Source organism: Micrasema longulum, unplaced genomic scaffold (assembly GCF_059751315.1).
Source record: "Micrasema longulum isolate JH-2025_06_02 unplaced genomic scaffold, ASM5975131v1 h1tg000371l, whole genome shotgun sequence".
NCBI classification, from domain to species: Eukaryota; Metazoa; Arthropoda; class Insecta; order Trichoptera; family Brachycentridae; genus Micrasema; species Micrasema longulum.
Window position 1 is genome coordinate 524,324 of NW_028277572.1, and position 21,833 is coordinate 546,156.

The 21,833-nt window shown below is 30.0% G+C and overlaps 1 protein-coding gene across 13 annotated transcripts in view; it reads left to right on the forward strand.

Annotated features, from left to right (window-relative positions):
• The window catches only part of Tm1 (tropomyosin 1), a 99,289-nt gene that overhangs the window by 64,737 nt on the left and 12,719 nt on the right, over positions 1-21,833 (forward strand). For 7 of the 13 annotated variants that reach the window (XM_088225552.1, XM_088225553.1, XM_088225557.1 and 4 more), the window contains 3 exons: positions 14,832-14,965; positions 19,514-19,631; positions 21,586-21,656. In XM_088225552.1, coding sequence (XP_088081678.1) covers positions 14,832-14,965; positions 19,514-19,631; positions 21,586-21,656 — 323 coding nt within the window. Of the gene's footprint in view, positions 1-14,831; positions 14,966-17,085; positions 17,204-19,513; positions 19,632-21,585; positions 21,657-21,833 lie in introns of all 13 variants that reach the window. The other 6 variants (XM_088225554.1, XM_088225556.1, XM_088225559.1 and 3 more) reach the window with 1 other exon arrangement.

Genomic DNA, 21,833 nt, shown 5'->3' on the forward strand with positions numbered 1-21,833 from the left:
ATCACTCTTGTTTTTTTTGAAAATGGGAAACAAGTCACATACTTGGTTTATGATTGCCCGCAGACATTCAGAATTCAGACCCATCATCTGGAATATATTCTACATAGTTTACTTGCGAGTTTAGTTGTGGTGATGTTGAAGTTTGAGGGAGGTAAGGTTCCCAAAACTAGAGCCTCGTGGGTTGTTATAAATGTGCCAGACCACCAGACACTAGACCGAATGTATTAAGGTCAAACGGCTATTATTTTGCATCGCTCTATTGTTTCTCAGTTTCTTGTCGGTGTATATTACAAAAAGCGTGTTTCTTTGATAATAAATTGCTTGCAAACGCGGCGGGGACTTGTACGAATATTTCACATCGTCAGCCCCGTATTATCCATCTCGATATGGATTTCCTTCGGCTCTGCTGACTAAACAATCGGGTACAATCAATTTCCGATTAATTGTGTCGATAGCCATTTGTGGACATCAGTGTCCAGTGTCCAGATCTCGAGATCCCCATTGTTAGGGGGAGTCATCGTCGATGGAACTGGCCGATATAATTATAATAATACTTGGATTTAACATCTTATATGAACATCCTGCGGGATGGGATGACTAACGACCAGTGAGCCTTACAAAGGTTGTCCAGTAGCGAGTAACGACCACGGAACGATCGCACAATATGCATCATCTGTTGAATATCCTCAATAAAGATATCAGTTTTTAAAAGGGAAATATCACATACTACGAATACCGACAAAAACACGTGAAATGGATTTAGAAAAAATAATTATATTTTGAAAATCATTTTGGTATTGTGGAGAAATGTTTTCATCCACAATTTTAAACATAAAAATGATTACAAAATATGTTTTAACAAAAACGCGACATGTTTGGCCTTGTCAATTGTGACGTCAAGAGTCGCAAAGACGTTCTATTTATGTTTAAACGGTCACAAAGTTCAAAATTTGACCGAATCGTTACGTATTAGGGGCGTAGCCAATGCAATGGACTGTTTTCGTGGGAATTAAAAATTATAAATTTATAAATATATTTTGTTGCTACTAGTATGTAGAATTTTTTTTTCCTTAGCAGTATTTCATAGACCCTTATTAATATAAAATTGTTTAAAAAAAGTGATAATTCCCTATTCTATCTAGTAAAATTGATAATGCTAATGATGCGTTTGTAACATAATTGGTAGTATGTAACCGATAATGGCTAATGCAGTTTTAGTGTATTCAAATTAATTACTATCGTTAAACAATCATCAAATCTTTTCCCCTCCCTTTGCCTATAAAATAACTTTGTGACCTGAAATAATTTTAGTTTTTTTTTTACTGTGTTCAATATGTTTAAAATGTGTACGCCTATTAAAGGCGCAAATTGCATAAAATAATGACGCATTTATTGATTTCTCTCTTTCGTTGTTCCTTGAAATTTCTCCTCTTGATGAGACAATCTCTCGGACAGTCGTTTCAGACTTCAGACGCCGTGTCTATTCTATTCATATTAATTTAATATTGCATTATAATTTATTATCTCGCATTAACCAACCAGCCTCAGTGTATAATATATGTAATAAAGTAGGTAGTACTCTTATATGAGTAGGTATTTTGTATACAGTATCTATAATTCTACATTAAATGCTTCCTACGGCGTCATCTAAACAAAACACTGACGCAACTTGCTCTCGTTTCTTATGGTAAAACTATTGTAAATATGCTCGTATCAACCAACCAACTACTGAAAAATAATCGCTTCAGAGATAAAAATAATTTTTAATTTCATTTTATGTACGGGTACTTACATAAAACATTTGATTATTAAATTCCTATTTTTATAAATCAATATTGATAAGAGAACCCTTTTAATACCCTGTCATCGCTCTAATTTTCTTGCCTCCTCTTTCACAGTAGTAGCCGCTCGATTGTGGAATTATCCACTAATGTTAGAGACGCCCCTTCTTTATTTACATTTAAGTCAAGATTGAAATGTCACTATCTAAATATTTAATTTGTTCCTTTATCCTTCTTCTTTCCTTACCTTTCTATCCCCTCTCCTCTCTTCATAGTATAGTGTTATTTTTATATATATATATATATATATATATTTATTTTTGTTAATCTGCTTTTAATTTTTGTATTGTAGGTAGGAAGAAATTGCCTTAAGGCAATATGCCCGCCCTTATATGTATATAAAGTGTCAAATAAATAAATATACATACACACCCTTATATATACACACATATATATACATATAAAGCAAAGACAAACACAGGACAGTCAAAAATACTACATAATGGACTTAAACACTACAACGACTTACCTTACTACTTGAAAACTTTTACTGGAGACAAATTTAAAATCAATCTGAAAAAGCACATGATGACTGAACTAACTAGACTAGACGAGACATAAAATGACTAGACAATATAATATTTCTAATGTAACCTAACGGGTTTTTTAAAATTGTAAATAAATAAAATAAAAAAAATAAAAAATTATACACACATACGCACTGTATTTCTTATATAATTTCAATTTTTAATTACATTATTGATATATCAAATCATTATTGTAAGGTTATTGACCGAGGCGGCATTTTCTTTTCATATTATTATAATTTAACCACTATTTAATAATTGTATACACTTGGAATTAAACATGATGTGCAATAGTGTCATTAAGACCAGGGGTGTATGAATCTTCTCATCCCCATAGAGAGTAATGAATTTTAAGATTCTCTTTTTTTTATGCGACGAGGCCATATATGAAGAAAAAAAAATCCCAAATTAACCACTCTCTAGGGGATAGAGGAGATTCATAATTGCACCCCTGGGTCCGTATTCTAATGGGAAGTTATCTACAAAATAAAATTAAGTTTTCTATATGAAAAGCAGAGTATGCATACATTGTTTTCTTTTAAACATTTTCAATTATAGGTTACCGGTGAAGATACTTATATGTTCATGCAAACATACTCATTTTATTTATTTATCTATTAAGAAAATCATACAGTCTTCATATAAATACAAGGTACAAAAGAACAATAAAAAAAAGTAAGACCAATTACAGATTTCACATGAATTTATTATGAATGCAGGAGGAGAAGGGAAAGAGCAATTATATTCTAAATATATATACATATATATATATAAATATTAAATAAAAACTACACAAAAGGGAGAAGACATTGCATAACTCCAACTATACTTTCCTCCCCACTCTCTCTGCTTCCATGAACATTTATATTTCTTAGTAAAAATTCACAACCAAAAATACACAAATATAGATTGTTCTTTGTAGACAGTCGAAGATAACTCTGTTAACTTCCCATTGTAAACGGTAGTAATAGATAACTAGTGTATTTATTATTAATTTTTTTTTTCTAAAGAATCTTCACCAACAAGCCATTTAAATTAGCTCGGCGCGTCTTCTCACTAACAATATATTTGTCATGTATTTTAGATGCCGTTATTGTATTACGATGTGATTGTTTTACGTAAACAAAAATATTTGTATTTACTTTTAAAAAATCCTCGTAAGTTTTCAGTAATCATATTTTTTACTGTTGTTCAATGATCTCTTTATCGTAACTTTGGATTAACGCATAAAGATAAAACTTCATAGTTTCCGACTGTTGTTAACACTCTTACATTATATAGTATTTGTAACAGATATCAACGATTAAATTTTCTTACTATTTTGGGAAAATACTTAGTTATCCAGCGTATAATCCCCTGTCCAATGTCCAATTCATTCAATTTTATTATGTTCTTTGAATTTATCATTTGGGTTTGGATCGCATTAGTCTTTAATTGGTGATAGATATTATACATAGACGTAGATATATATGGAATAGGTGCCATGACCGTGTGGGATACATTTGGCCTTTGAACCCCTAGGAATGTATTATTTCCCCATCTCCTTTAATAGTTTATCCGTGAAATTGATTAAATGAATACAAGTTGCAACATTTACTCACCTGAGGTTATAAACGTATTTATTTACTATCAATCACCTATCTTAATCGAAGAATCAAATGATGTAGGTATAGAGGTATAAAAACTATGTAATAATATATCGCCATCGGATTACATTCATAATAATAATTGTTCATACCATTACCATTCAGGTTTTAATTTAAGAGAAAATGCCAATTTAAAAAATAAGTTCCTTCGTGGAAAATGATTATTTTATTTTACGTTATTATTTTTTAAATATTCATTGTGACGTAAGTATATTTCTTACTGTTTTTATATACATTTTATTTGTTTTGGCAATCGTTCAAAAAGACGGTGTTTTGTTTTTTCTCTGTGTTAAGTTTAAATTATTTTCTAATATACCTTTATATTAATTTAAAATCCGCTTATATGAAATATTTATGAGATCAAGAACACTATTTTTGGGTTTGTATCAATTGGAGTTCTTGCTTTAAATAAATTATTTAGAAAATTTTAACTCTGCAACTTAGGTTTTATATTCGTATCCTTATGCAGCAAATTTCTGTTGTCTGACTGACTGCTAGCAATAAATTATTTTTATTTGGTTCAGTTAGTAAATGAAGGAAATCAACGGAGATTACCATACCATATAGGTTAAAGGTTGATTTATGTAAGCACTTATTATCAATTTTACCGTCTACTTTTCAGAGCTAAGTTTCTTACCTATTTAGATATTTCATTATGCAAGCTTCAAATCTAATTATGTATTTTTATAAAATTAGTATCGATTTTTAATTAAGAATTATCTATTTTGAGATGTTGTTTCAAAATTACTGTAGTTTTATCATTTTAAAAGTACTCTTTCATTAATTTATATTGAGGAACTTCAGCCCTACGATAACTTTGATACAAAAAATGTTTTCTTACGCGCGGTTAAAATTAAAGCATTTAAGTATGCGGCAAAGTTTCTTAAAAATGTACGAAATTTTATTTTTATAAAAACTAATTACTTTGAACGTCACTAGTTCATATGAATTAACCAATGATAAGAGAGTCGTGGAAGATTTTCGGTTTACTTTCCATCAACATATCAATCGGCAGAACTGACCGAGAAGAAGCGGAAGAGAACTTGTGACGTCACACGAGTAATTTCAGAATTACAAAACTTTAAAAAAATCAAAGCATTGATAATACGATACATAAAAAAAACACTAAACTTCTTCATTCAATGTTTTTGTGTCTGTCCCTCAAACTGTCATAATTTCTCTATCCACATCCAGTGGTGCATATAGCACTGCATTACTTATTTATTTATTAATTACCACTCCAATCGCACCGTCTCTTTATTATTTTCGTTACTTAGCGGGTAGAGAATTATTTTTACGCTTCAGGTGATGGTCCAGGAATGAAATATCGCAGTTTAGAACCACATCTAAAAATCAGTATTTAACATCCACCCTGTCAAGAATCGAACCTAGGACCTTAAGCGTGGTAAGCGAACACGCCAACCACTACACCACGAGGTTGACTTAATTCCTGTTGATATTTACCAGAGAGCAGCTATCGTACTCGTTCGGGGTGCTGGTTTTATTTTACACTCTAAACTCTATTTTTCATCCCTCCAGACACAGACAAACTAGATTTTTCATAATTATTTGCAAATTTTATTATGAACTATTTGAAATTTAATTTATTTTTCTTTACGGTTTGTGTTCCTTGACTACACTCAGTTCCTCTTCCAATGTAATAAAACATTTTTAGATTATGATCTTTGGTATTTTTCTATAAATTTCTCCGAGAGACTACTGCATTCGTAACACATAATCTGGCCAAATGTATAAATAACATCGATTGCGTAGTTCTGCGTCGGATACAGCTTGTTTCAATAAAAAACAACTTCTTCCTATTATGTCTGTCGATTGGTATTTTTATTTATTTATTTAATGCACACAATACACAAATAATTTTTTTTTAAATTATATCCCGACTTGTTGGAAAATTCCGTGATAAGTCGCGACCATAGAATTAAGAATAGTCCAGAAACCGTATACGCACATCAAACAGAAGGCGACTAAACCACTCATAAATGAGTAGGTTTATGTTTTGACCCATTAGTTTCTTTGTAGACGTCGCTCAGTACGCAACTCCTGATTTGAATTCAACCATGCCGCGCCGTGTCCTTTTAACTAGGCTCTTAAAGAAACAGGATGTTATCACATTTCATGTGTAATTAGCAAACGAATGTTTAAGTAGCAAATGCATTACTTAAAAATTGAATTATTTTTCCATCTGTCAGATTGTCGAAGAAACAAAATGGAAATTTCGTTAGTGTTGCCAGGGTAGTAATTTTTTTACCCTACTTTGCGCATCCAATGCGAAAAGAACTATTTTAAGTTTAAAGTTCATTAATTCAATTACTCCTATTAAATGACCCTTGACTTATCTACTCTGTTGTGTCAATCAATATTTCGGCATGCACAATAAAATCTTAGAGAAATTAACGGATTGCTTTTTTTTTTTACCTTACATTTGTGTTATGATCATTTTTTTTCCCATCGTGCAACATTACGCGGCGACATCACGAATGCGCGCGGCGAAAGTGGTGCATAGTGAGGGAATTATTGGACACAATCCGATGTATTTAAATATGATTCTTCGCTTCTTCTGGACTATTCTTAATTCTATGGTCGCGACTCTTCCACATATAAATCAAAACATTTATGAATATATAAAACAATATACAGAATACTAATAAAAATATATACATGGCTAGAAATACAATGCAGATAAGTTATTTAATAATACATGGCAATATGGTAATTAATAATTGATAGTAATTTTATTATTTAACTCGGTAGTTAATTTTTATAGTAAAAATAAATATAAAACAATAATAGTAACACATCTATATGGTAGAATATGTAATTTAATAAACAGATTAATAAATAGTTTTATGCTTCGATTAGCAATAGTTAAAATATATATATTCACAAATTATTAAGTAATGTGTTGGTAGTAAAATTAAACCGTTTTATTTTCGATAGTTGATTTAAGTATCGTTCATTTCATTGCCTCAATTTCTTTTTATTAATTATTGGAACTACCGCCATATTTATTTATAATAGTTGATGGCTCGCATTCACGACAACAAAATGCAATATTTAGGTATTTATTTTACAACGTGTACAAAAGTATCGTCATTATTAAATTCAACACACGAACTTTAGCTTCTCACGAACGTGAGATGCTTTAAAATTCGCCATTTTCATTGAAAATATACTTGAATTAGCAATTTTCGCTACCTGGTAAAGGTAGACCACTCGTATGGCTTCCGACTCGAGTTTTAAATGTTCATTGCCATATTACACGCGATAAATAAAAACCTTACATATTATATTCTATTTTTCCACTTATATTATTGCCGGGATTATTTCTAAAAATGAATGTTGCCAACATAATCCAAACATTATAATACTTTCTTGTAAGTGGCTTGTCCCAATTCAGTGAAGGTAATGGAGAATTATTATTTTAGTTTCTTCGGAAGGGGGCATTTTGATACCTATCTGGAACTACCAAGGACCAAGTTGCACCAAAACAAGTTTAAATTGGAACAATTGATGCGTTTTTGTCAAAATCGCCAAATTTGTTGCATTGTAATATGGAAAATAAAATATTTTTCCCATTTTGACGAAAACGCATCAATATGTTATAACTTTTTGCTGTGCAAGGTGCAACTGGGTCATAACCGTAATAATTTTTCCGTAGGATTTTTTCAAATCGACCTCTCGGTATAACAAGGTTCCATCTAACACTTTATTTTTTTATACATTAAAAAATTCTAGTTTCAAAAATTGTATTAAATAACTGGATGCACTTGAAACTTTTAACTCTTCCTAATTCCTGAAATGTCCAGTAGATGGTGGTGTGTATAGAAGTAATAGACCATTAAAAATGGAACTGTTTTAATTCAGTAACTCAAATTGTTAATTGGAATCTTGTTATTTCAAGTGATCGAAATGTTTTGGCTACCCCAAACATAAAACATAGCTATTCCGTGGTGCTGAGTTGCTTGTAATTTTTTTTCATGCATAATAAACCTATACTTTTCTTTGCTTTTCGGTGTTCATTCAATCAAGTTTCATTTCGTGTTAATTATAAGGTCACAAATTGCCGAATCTAGCCGATAGGTAATGAAACTTATATGCTATTACGCTATATAAGGAAACATGTCAATTAAATATAAGATTTATCTATCATGCAATGACAAATGCGATTAATCATAATGAATGTACCCGTTATGGTAAAGCGTTGAAAATTAGATTCGATTTCTTGTATTGCACATTATTTGTTCTATTTTGATACCCGAATTGTAACAACTTTATATCTATGAATTAGTACCTAAAACATTCAATGATGAAATTGACATTTCAGTATACATAACTCTCGTTGACTGTAGTTTAAATTCATTCTGCCTTTGTTTTTATCCGTCGCAAATGTCAAAATTTTATCGCTAAAAATATTCTACTGCCTTAAAAAAAATCGCTTAACTGCTAAACTAGTCGAAGATATTAATAATCCACATTCAAATGCTTAATATATTACATTATGTTTTGTAATATTCTTCCGTCATATAACTGAAGTTTTAGTATTTTAAACTGCGGATAAACTATTTGGCCAGTATTTAAAAGAATTATCATGGCATATGTTTTATTTTATATACTTGTAATATGTTCTTTTATATAATTATCGACCTTGTTTTTATTTATAAACGATACACATTGTATCAAATGTTCATTATCGAATCGATCGTTCTTAGAGTAATAACACGCCATTACTCTGAGGTTTCTTTAGTTTTTCATTCAATTGTTCCTAACACAAGTAGATTGTAGTAGACATATCTTAGACATGACGTAACTTAAGGAATGTGCCTTGCCGTACACAAATACTAATAATTGAGCACTAAGTCATTTCGGCGCTACCACTTTCGATTAATTTCGCTTATCGATTCATTTACGCAGACCTTTCTATTCGTACGCTACTAACGGCTAATGGTGACTTCATGCATGATTGACCGTACTCATTTTACAATCGCGTCATTATTTTGACTCCGTAATAAAATTTTCTTTAATATGGTGTTTGACATTGTGGGGTGCAGTTATTGGCAGCATAACGCGTAACACACTCAATTTTAATGTGTTCTTTTTGGCCCTAGGGAGATATTTACCAAACAACTCTAGTTTGACATTATTAACTCTAGTTTTTAACTTTTATGAATCGGTTAATTAAACACGCCTGTTTAAGTAGACAAATGTATCTAATATTTGTTACTAAGTTATATTTTATCTTTGAATACGGAAATGACAAAAAATATCCCATTTTTTACTAAAAAAAACAATTAAGATTCAGTAACAAAAATAATTATTCACCAAAGCAGTTGCGACAAAACTAAATGCAATCTAACATGTTCAGTACTAGATACAACAGATACAAATATATATCTTGGTGTGTATACATAGACCAAAACTTAAAATGGAAAGAATTTTACAATCTTTATTACAATATGGTATTGTTGGATGGGGTGGGTGGTGCATATGCCAATATATTAAACTCTCGTAAAATAGTACAAAGATGAATTATCAAAGTAATTTTAAAAAACCCTCAACATTCACTACGGAAAATCCATTTAAAAAAATTAGGTTCATACAGTAGACAATATTTACAAAATAAATTATGTTATACAAATTTGCAAAGAAGAAAAAATGAACAAGTTTGAGATGAGTCACTCGGATACCAAAATAATATCAAAATTTGTTAATTCCAAACAAGTCATGGTCCAAATCGTTTTGTTTTCAAAGGAATAAAAAATTATAATGATCCCCAATGAACTAAAAACTATTAAAACTAATATATTAAATAAATTCAAAGTGAATTTAAAGAAATTTTTTAAACCCAAGTAAAAACAGCAATCGATTTTAACTAGCATTACTGTATTATTATTTTCTGTCTTTCTTTTTATTTCCTATATATTTTTTTCTCCTGTATTTTCGAAATGATATAATTTCAAATGACTAAATAATAATAATAATAACAGTATAAGTCATTCTCCAAGCACAAGAGCTAGTCTCTTTTTTGGAGAGTTACAGTTATAACATTTACTAATTGTATAAAAGTAAATTGTAATAGAAAAAATAACATGTATCATTTTATGTAACTATATTAATTAATAATTATAGCAATAAAACATGTTTTTTTTATTAAGTTTTATTGGCGGTTCCTGTGGTGTAATGACTAAGACGGTTGCCTCCACGCGCGGAAGGTTTTGGGTTGGATTCCCGGTAAGATCGTAATAATTAAATGTGATTTTCTCAAGCCTGGGTATTATGTACATGTAATTCACCTCTTGGATTATTATGGTGCAAAAAACAAATACCAATTAAAACGGATTTTCGTGGAAAACGTACTTCGATATAAAGATATCATACTTACTACATTCTGTCTATTATTTTAATTACATAACCGCATTTTAGTAAACTTACGTTTCCGGATGATTCAGGTTACAACCGGTTTTATGTTAGGTAACCCGTTCTAAAAACTTTTGACAATATATGAGTATAATCTGTCTTCTTGTTTTATAATGAAGGCTAGCTAAGCCAATAATAATATATCACATTTTATATGTGTACTATAACAATTTACCAACTGCTAAATGTTTAAAAAAAAAAAATCCTGCAGAATAGGTGCGAATCAGCATTGAGCTGCAAGACTAGTTAATTTTTAGTTTGTATCAAAATTATTAATAACAAAATTATCCCAATAAAAAACAAATGAATCAAATCAAAAACAAATGATATAATATGAATCATATTTCTTGTTTTTGTCACTCGAAAATCTTTAGTGTGAAATAAATAAAAGTAACTTTTTCATGGGTTGCTTTAGCTAACATTTTTCATGGGTTACTTTAGCGAACCTTTTTCATGGATTGCTTTAGCTTACCATTTTTATGGGCTGCTTTAGCTAACCATTTTCATAAGTTGCTTTAGCTAACCTTTTTCACGCCACCCGTCAGTGTGACAAAAAAGTTACCTGTTCAACATAAAGTTTACTTTTTTCTATGCAACTGGCTCTCGGTGATAAATTTAATTGGCATTTTTGTATAAGTATATATATTTCGTTTTATTCTAATTACGACTTGCCTATTATTGTATCGAAGAAACTTATAATAATGGCAACTCGGGTATAGCGAGTATTGCATTGCGTTGCCCTCAACAATTTGACAAATCATGATATACATGCAAATAAAATTTATGCGAAAAAGTGACGCAAGAAAGACTACCCATGAATTTAAATGCCATATTTTACTTTTAGAAGATGTTTATTAAAAAGTAGTAATTAGGATAATTCGATATAAATGGGTGTGGCTGGCCAGTGATCCAGTGGCTTTATGCTGTAACTAATCGTTTCGTAAATTCATTCGTATCGTATGAGAGGGAACGAAAGCTACTTATGGTTTTGATTGCATTAGAATCAGATGGATATATGACGAACGAACAGACTTAGGAAACGAAATTGTGACAGAATTAGCCTGCAATCAGGGAATCACCGTCCACCGTCGTCACAGTGTCGTGGCTCGTGGCACACGGCACTTAATCATAGTACTTTTTAGTTCCTTCCGGTCATGCAAGTAGCCATTTATTACAACGTTCAAATGCCGTATCAAACGAACCGCTGTTTGGTAAATCAAAATATAATATAATTAATCGTTAACTGTATTTTTAATTATCTGTTATTATTTGAAACACAAAATGTTACCATCTCTTTTGAATATCCAAACCTTTTTGTCTTCGTACCTTTCTGTGTTATAAAAAAAACACGCCATGTGTATACCTATGTAATAGTTACAATACCTACATTGCACTAAAATTCTAAATTTGCATCACATGTAAATAATTGTCTTACGAAATGTTTAAATAACTGGCCTTGAGTCAAATATTGTAAATAATTCTCCAACCAGAGCTAAAAAATATATAATCCTGAATCGTGTTTCAAAATTATCTGATTTCTTTATAACTTTTTATTATGCTATAATCGTGTTGCGATCAGAGCATTGCTATAAAAATAGTATTTTTAATATCAAATTGTTCAACAAAAATTACATTAAATAGAATTTTGATAAGAAAGCTATTTTCGTCTTATTAGTAATAATATTTAGAATCTAATATTTGTTCACATGCGATTCTTTAATATGTTCTCCATCTTTGTTGACATATTTATTTATTTATTAAAACGCTATTTAGGCTTTTACATGTTTTACATACATATATACAAATAAAGACAGACATGTATTTTGCAAAGAAATAGCAAAAAATATATAAATGATTTTTAGAAGAAAAAGAAAAATATCAAAAATATCATCTTTACATATTAGTATAAAAGTGGAAAGAACAGAAGTGCATTTTTAAATATGAAGACAGAAATGCATTTTACACAAAGAAAGAAGCAAAAATAAAAATGAATTAAGAAGAGAAAGAAAAATAAAAATTAAATAAAAAAATATAAAAAAATCATTACATATTAGTTGAAAATATATGAGGATACATAATAATACACACATGTATTGCAGTGGAGAACAGGAGTACATTTTTGCGTATAAGTTGTATTAAAATAATCTTAGGAGTATAATTAGAAGACGTTAGAAAAATACTTAATACATATCTATCAATCTTATATTTTAACACGACTGTTATTAATTCTTCAAAAACAAAATTTAATATGTACGTTACTTGTTGGATTTGAAATTTTGTTTATGTAAAAAAAATATATTTTGAATTCATCCAGCGCACCCATCGGTTGCAAAGGGTAAACTTTACAGTAACTGACCACTATTTTTATACGCAGATTTCGAATGCCAATCAACGAATGAAATGTTCGGTCTTTTTATGTGGGTTTTAAAATATTTTTTTTGTTATGTTTATAAATAAACTTCTTGTTTTTTTTTTTACAATTTTCGTATGTGACGTGACGTTTGGGTTTTGACTTTAGTTACATCTGAAAAACCAACAGCATTGAAAAAAAAAACGATTTGGTTGACAGACATTGGAAGTAAGGAATCGGAAAATTTGTTATGGATAGTGATCTAAATATTATGCGATTCCATTAAATCATTTATAAATCTTTTTTTTTTGTATTTACGTAAACTTTTTTTTTCTTTTGTGCTATAACTTTTTTTATGGCGCTAGAACAATATGTTATCGTGCGAATAACACCAAATTTATTGTTCTGCGATATTTACGTACTCAGTTATTGATATTTTTGTACATGCACTAGCGTAATCGTAACGTAAAAATAAAAATGGCGGCCATTTAAAGGGGGGTGAGGTAGGTCATTGTGGGGAGTGGATTTGTCGATAAAAATACCTGAAAAATACTCCCCCTAAATATCGGTATGTCATGCCCGTCCATATTGTATATGAATAAAATGACTAACGTAGCGGCAATTAAAAAAAAATACTAACTTTAATTAAATTTCATTTATATTACAAATTATATGTTTTTTGTGGATTTACTACTGCTCCATGGGCAACGTTCTGGAATGTCATATGACTTAATCTTATTTTATTTTTTTAGTTATTTTATTATTTGGTTTTGCTTGTCGATTACTATCTTTTTCCTCTTTTAAGCTCAAATGAAATCACAAATTCAAGTCACGTTAACGTCGTAATGGCACATACGACCTCTCCATTACCGTATCAAGGATAACCATTCATACCAAATGAGGATAGAACGCTTTAATTTTTGTAGCCAGTTTAATTTTATTACAAACTTTCGATTTTTTTTTCAGAGCATTATATTCTTACATTTCTTTTAGAATCCCATCGATCAGTTTTTAATAACCAGCAACAGACAGCAAAGCAAGACAACATTTTTATTTGTTTACTTACAAATAAATTTTTTTTTAAATATGTATCCATAAAATGTTATTACTTTATGGTAGTCTAGTCAATGCCATTTTGGGTAATATTATTTTTCAAGGTCATCATGAGAGTTATTTAAATTTTTGAGGTTATAATGCCAAGCAGACTATTTCCATTTTTGCCTATTTTTAGAATGGGCTTAAATCTACATTCTTTATATTCATAGTATTTTTCAAGTTACTTTCTAACGGTATTTAATGTATATGCATTGATTTTCCAAACTTAGATTACCACCTCTTTATAATTTAAATCTATGCCATTAGATCTGCGCTTCTCTTACAATTATTTGAGTAACTAAAAATAAAATTTCGATTATATTAACTCTTTCAAAAAGCTGTGTTTAATAAAAATTTTAAAATTTTAGTTACCTTAGTTTAAAAATAGTTACACCAATATGTTCTTCAACATCATCAATAAATCTTAAATATACAACTCAAGATTTTCGGTCATGGAAATATTTGATTTTGCTTTAAAAACCCCAATATGTGTTATCATGGATGATAGACTTGTCACCTCATATGAATTGGGATTAAATATATATTCCTTGTCTAAAAACCCATGTATCTTAGTATTATAAAATTTATATTTTAGTCTCTCTCTGGGTTTAATACTCTAAAATGGATTTGTTTGCAGTAAAAATCTGCATCTTCTCTGCCACTCTTTAGCTCTTCATTTGACTTAAGTGTAGTTTAAAATATCTACTAAGATTTGCACATAAACTCTCATAATATTCAATTCAACGCAAATCTATGTGATTATTATTTTAATTTTTTTAACATATCGCATTTTCTTCTTGAAAAATTATTAGCAACTCTCACTGGGTATAATATAATGAAAATGAATGTAATTATAAATAAACATTATTTAGAATACAATTATTGTTGAATGCTGATGAAATTACTCTATCTAATGTATGTGTTTTCTTGTTCGCAGGCTGAGTCCGAAGTGGCCGCCCTCAACCGCCGTATTCAGCTCCTAGAGGAGGACCTGGAGCGCTCTGAGGAGCGTCTCTCCACCGCCACCGCCAAGTTGGCCGAGGCCAGCCAGGCCGCTGATGAGTCAGAACGGTTAGGACAACTCATAGCCGCATTTAGCGAGACCGCCGATATTGAAGGGCTCAGCCCGCCCGCCTGAGTGCTAAATCCTCCCCCTCCCCGGGCCCCAAACACCCCCGACTCGATCGAAACGACTTCACGGCCGCGGATGGCCGCTTAAATAAGCCCCCAAATGAAGCAATATGATCTTTCACTATAATACGAGTGGTTTCGCATTTCTAAAATATAATATTGCTTATTTAAATTTTTACGGTCTCTGTCTAATGGGTCTTTGATATTGTCGAAGAGATCAGTCTAGATCTTCGCTTCTGTCTCGCACAAGTGAAGAATCGCTGAGATTTGCCAAATGCTTCGAGCAATATCTCATCAAGACTGCCGTGTTCCATCCATTTACGCAATTACATAAAAAGAAATTTATCATAGTCCTTAATCGCAATATAATATATATTTTTCGTAATATTAATTAATATTCCTGAATCGATTGTGATATAGACTCCTATGAATGTGTAGACAAGCCTTGAGGTGGTTTTCTTCTAAGCTCTAGTGAAAACTTTCTATAACAGTTGATGTTTAATTTGTGTATTGCAAATTAGTGCCTATTCTATTGTTAAATTGATATAAACTTTGAGGAAGAGTTTAAATGTAAAATTACTTTGTCTTCCAAAATTAAATATATATATATATCTTCTGAAATACGTCCTCCATTGATAATTCTATTATTCCTTTTATTTCATTTTCCTTAAATCAAGAATCTTCTTTGAAATAGGTATTTTCTTTATATCTTTCCGATAATAAATATCTACATGGAATTTTATCGATTATTTCTTGATAGATCCTTAAGCTTTTTTTTATTTTGCATGTGTGTTTTGCTAGTTGCTTTAATGTTTGGATCTCTTTCATATACCATGTACCACACATGGAAGTATAATAATAATATACTTGGTGTTTTTAAAAATATTATTTATTTAACATTCTTTCTGGGATTCCGAAAGAATCCTAGTTCTGTTATTATTTAACAGAGTACTTGATGTTATACGTACATCTATGTTTTGAGTACTTAATCGTAACAGTTTATTAATTTATTTTGAAAGATTGAATTATTATGTAACCCGCTATAATATAATTACCTCATTAATTTGTTCAATACGCACAATTAACGTACAGTCGATATTTTATATACTGGGACTTGAATAAGGCTTTTTAATTAACAGAGTAACTAATTGTAGATCGCGAATCTCAATAGAAATATATGTTTTTATGATAAGCTACAAATATAATGTAGTTCTTAAAAGACAAAAAAAGTGTATATTACAGGAAGTTGTAGGACTAAAAGTGTGATTGAATTTTATTCAGTAGCTGTTGTTTGGTAAAAAAATATTTATTTACCAATATAATTTATTTCTTTGATAATATGCTAATTATATATCAAACAATTATTTTTAGTTAAATCATACAGATCGTGCCTTCGCTGTTTCTTATAGGTACATAATTAGGAATCGTATATTTGTATAATTGTTTTGTGTAAATTTGTTAATAATTCGATATATTACTGTTAAATAATTTATATAAGTCATATCAATCAGTTTATAATTTTACGGGATTTAAAAGATCTAATGAAACATTTTAGTCGTCATCGGTACTCGTATAACTGATTCTTATCTTTTGACAGTCATTTTTCTCAAGAAATATAATCTACAAGTATTTTTATTTATTCCACATTTCTAAATCTTTATAATAACAGCCTTATCTTGTGCCTCACCTTTTGATATTATTGAATTCCAAACTTGATTGAAAATCAAACTGATTTTATTTTATGTACTGAAATTCTAATCATACTCAGTGGAATGTAGCTTTGTCGAATAAGCTACGCAGAAAAAACTTAACATTAAAAATATTAAACAGTAAAACGCAGTTCTTTATCTATCTTAAGATTATGTTTCAATGCATATCTAAAATATATTTTTTAATTAATCTTTTGAATTCTTGTTTGAGAATAAAATCAATTCTCATGTCCTCCTTATATTAGAGCAAACTTTTGCATATTCCACATCATGAATGTCTCGTGAAACTGTTGTGCATTAATTTGTCATGTGTGTGGCGTGTGCTTACTAAACCCGTGCGTGTTAACCCAGAATACGGAAGGCGTTGGAAAACAGAACTAACATGGAGGATGACCGAGTGGGAATTCTGGAAACACAACTGTCACAAGCCAAACTCATAGCCGAGGAATCCGACAAAAAATACGAGGAGGTGAATAATGCAAACCTAACACTTATTCTGTGCCCCGTATTCATAATCATATGGGAAACTAACCTGAACCATATCTGCACTTATGAGAAAGTTGTTTATTACGAATTGTTTATACAATTTTGATCATATTCTACTGTGAATGCATTTGTTTCTGAATATGTAGTTTTTAGATTATTCAATAGAAATAATCTCTCAGTTATCGTCAACTATTACCCGCTACTTTTAACCTTTTTGGTTCCACGGTGTGGTGCCAATCACTATTTCCGCGAATGTTTGTGCATTGCTTTTAACTGAGATCAATTTTTGTAAATATAATCTGAGAATTTCCAGAAACAAATTATTTTTTTTTAATGTTCAGTGGTATTTTGCAAACTCGCTCAATTCGGCAAAAATAAATAGTTCTAGGTTTTTTTTTGGTATTAGCTTAGGAATTAAAGGGTGATGATCTAATCTTCTCAAAAATCAACAGTTGGAATAATAAAGAAATATGTGTTCAAACATAGCTCCTGTCTTATGGCAAAATGATGCATCTCAAAAAAGGTCAAACTGTGATAATCGCTTTTAAAATGTTTTACGGCAATTAAATAAGAACTTTTCCATAGTTACACCTAGTTGCCAATTGGCTAGGAAGCTTTATAAAAAATAATCTCAATTACCATATGACAGATCTCAGAGAGTAGAATATTTTGAGCCGTATTATGGCAAAACGATGCAACTATAAATGCATCGTTTTGCCATCCGACAGGAGATAGGTAGAATGGTGAATGCCACTTAGTGTGTAAAGTGGCCACTGAAATCCGCCAATGACAGGTCATAAGCCAGGTCATCTTCCCTTCTCAAAAATATTCTTTACCTCTGTTTTAATATGTTACTAAATAACATTTTCGCCTTTTGTAGCAGAGAGAAAGTTTTGATATGGTGTCAGTAATTCGTAAACATATGATTATCAATAGTGGTGGTATTATTTTTTTCACTATTTATCTCCTTTATAAAAAAATATATTCATTTCACCAATTGTGCAAATTAATGAAAGCATAAATTTGATTGTTTTAATTTCATAAAAAAATACCTAGAAGTTTATATGTTATAGATATCCTATCCAAAATTTGTTCTTATTGTTTTGCATTCATTATTGTTGTGGCTAATTTTAATACATATTGGTTAATGGATATAAATTTTCTTATATGGGAGTGTCATTCATATGATTATTTTTATATTTTGAGCTGCCAAATCTTGTTTCTATAATTCACTGAATATTATGTCAAAACACTTGTGCAAAAATCGAATTTAATGACTGCCAGCTCATGTATTTCACATTAAGGTCGACCTTGTAAATTATGCAATATTATTTACGAATGGTAAATATGAATTATTTTTTGATTTTAATAATTAATTGGCTTTATATGTTGCTGTTGTCAAAATTAATGTGTTTTGATCAGAAAACAATTTGGTACACTTAAAATATAATATTTTTTTCAGTCTTAATTGCATATCTTATACTATTTTTGTGTTTATGCATGTGTTGCTTGATGTGTTAACAAATTATTTCCAGGTAAATTATGTGCGTGCGGAGCCATAGCGGGCAGCTACAAATATTGATACCATTATCTTATCACCTGTTATTTATTGGAATTATTATTATTGAGCATTTAAGGCCACATTTTAAAGTTTTCTTTGATGTATCTTTGATGAACAACTATTTTTTAAGAAACAGATTTATTTTGTTAATTTAAAAATATAATTGATCTCTTTTGATTTCTTTAATAATATCGCACAATACTGGTTAAATATGTTTGGGAAAATAAATTATTTGATTACCAAGTGCAATAATTTCATTGAAATTATACTAAAACTTGTTCACAAAACCGTATTCGAAAATGGGAAACAAGTCGTTGTAGAGCGGTCTTCAAACCTTGGATGTCTTGATCCAGAGCCCGCGACACTACCACTCTCAATTTCATCTAAAAACTCTTCAGCAATTTTAAATAAGAATCCTCACCATGGTATTATAATTTAGTTCTGAGGTACTTTTTAGTATTTATTTTTTGTTGAAGTAAATAAAAATGTGTATATTTTTTTATCTTTGACAATAAACTTCGCAAGAACTTGTACCATTAAAAATATTAAACTGCATTATTAATTATATAATTTATTTGTTGTTTATTTAGCTCTTCTCAATACTTTCTTAAATGCTCAATAAAAATAATAAACAAATGAAAATGTTTATCATATGTATTTTTTTTAGTATGCAAAATTCTCAATGATTTTTTGTGCTAAAATTGTGGTCGCGTATTGCCCTTTTCCCAACAGCGCCCGCAAGGTCCTGGAAAACAGGTCCCTGGCTGATGAAGAGCGCATGGACGCCCTGGAGAACCAGCTGAAGGAAGCCAGGTTCCTCGCTGAGGAAGCTGACAAGAAATATGATGAGGTCTTTCTCCTTTCAGAACCGAGTGTCAGCCTGACTAATGATACCCGCTTGTGTATTTAAATACCAGTGTACCCTTCTTTCTAATTATTCCCATACCATTATTATGATCATTTTTGGCTTGAATTAGTGTGAGTGAAACATACAACTACATATATTAGAAATTTTTTAAGACGAAATTATGGAGAACAGCTTTGCCATTCTTATATAAAGGATAGTTTTCCTTTCTCTTATGTTTTGGTGTTTTGATAAGTTTAATTTATATGGAAAGTTCAATTTCTGTACTATGTTTACGAGCTAATAAAAAGGCTTTGACCAAAAAATATCTAATAGCAAATGTATGTATTTAAAAGTAAATACATAGTGCACTTGAAAGTACGAATGGTAATTTACTCAAGTCTGTTAACTCTATATGTTAAATTGGCTATATTACATTTGACCTTTTTATTGTGTGTAATCAAAACATTGATCCAAAAATCAAGTTATTTTTTTGAATGGGAAGTGTTAGAATATTTTCGATTTTATTAACTCGTGATGTAGACTCAAATATTGAAAGTTGATTGTTACAGACACCTTAAATGGTCCAATGGAATGCCTTTGCTAATAATCCTTATTGATTATTAATGCATCATTGTTATATCAATCAGAGTATTGTATTCTGAATTGAAAATGCAAATTGACACATTATGTTTTCTCTAGATAGGATGTGCAACACCTCAAATAATTTCAATTACAATCGGATCAACCGATAAAGGCTAGACTCGCTAAATGCCAACATGCAATTGTTACTGTGCACATGGTATTTAGACTTTTAAAAAAATGCTTAAAACTAATCAATAATATTATGTTAAATTTGTCCATATCATATTTTTACCGTTAAAAATAAGTATTCTCCATTCTTTTTTCATTAGAATTTACAACTTAAAAATGATGGCTTCTGTTTTGACATAACCATAATTTGAGATTAACCTTCTTATTTTTGATGATAACGAATTTAAGTCACTTCTTTTAACTTTTGATAAAATTAATATATTTTATTCTGTTTTTTTTTTTTTTACCAAATTTCTAACTCATCTTGATTTAATCCACATTTTACACCTGACTATTCAGGCATTATCTATTTGCCCAAATAAGGTGAACACATTATCTGTGAGCAAATATAGATTCATATTGGTCAAAGATAACAGTAATGTAATTAACACAATTTTAATTATTTTATCTTCCCACAAAGAGCACTTGAATCACATCAAAGAGACATAATGTGTTAAAATAAAATTATTTGATCAAACTTTTCACGAAACATTTGCGTGTGATCCAAAAAATTAACCATGCGATTTTAATATTTTCATATTAATGCTGGTTCTTCAAATCAGAATTTCCTTAACATCCTTATCACCTTTTTTTATTCAGCATGATTATAATTATTAACAATAACATTTTACTTTTAAATTCTTTTATATTATATATTTTTTATTGATCTTGGTTTATGAGCATTTGTGTTACAATGTTACAAATCATTCAATAATTTAAGGTTGGTTTTACTTAAATATCTCATATGACTCATAGATAAGTAATATGATAAAATCATTTTATGACGTGTTATTATTTGAACAAAATGACATTTATTTAAAATCAGTGCATACAAATATACCTTTAAATAAAATATTACTGCAACATCATTTACAAAAGTAATTTATAACATTCATTTATAAAATCTAAAACACTTAAAAAGACAAGTAAGAGATTAACTGATATTTTGTTAAATAGTAAAAAAAAAAATAATCCCATTTTTTCTTTCTTTAGTTGGTACTCAATCAAAATTTGAGTTTACTATATTGCCTGTCAAATAAAATGGTCGGGCCTTATTATCTTTTCTATATGTTATCAATCTTTACTCACTTCTTTTCTGTTTTGTTTTCCTTAATTTCTCCCAATACTAAGTTTGGTATATCCCCAGGTTGCCCGTAAGCTGGCTATGGTTGAAGCTGACTTGGAGCGTGCTGAGGAACGTGCTGATGCTGGAGAATCGTATGTCTTAATTCTTGGAACTGTGTGACCTTCATGTGTAGCTTGTTGACTATCAAACTCGACTATTATTTTTTCACCCAATGAGAAAAATGTATCTTTGATTTGTGTTTGAAAAACAAATCTGCTGTAATATTCAATAGTCTGAATCTTCACAGCACTGACTGTAAATTCTTAACA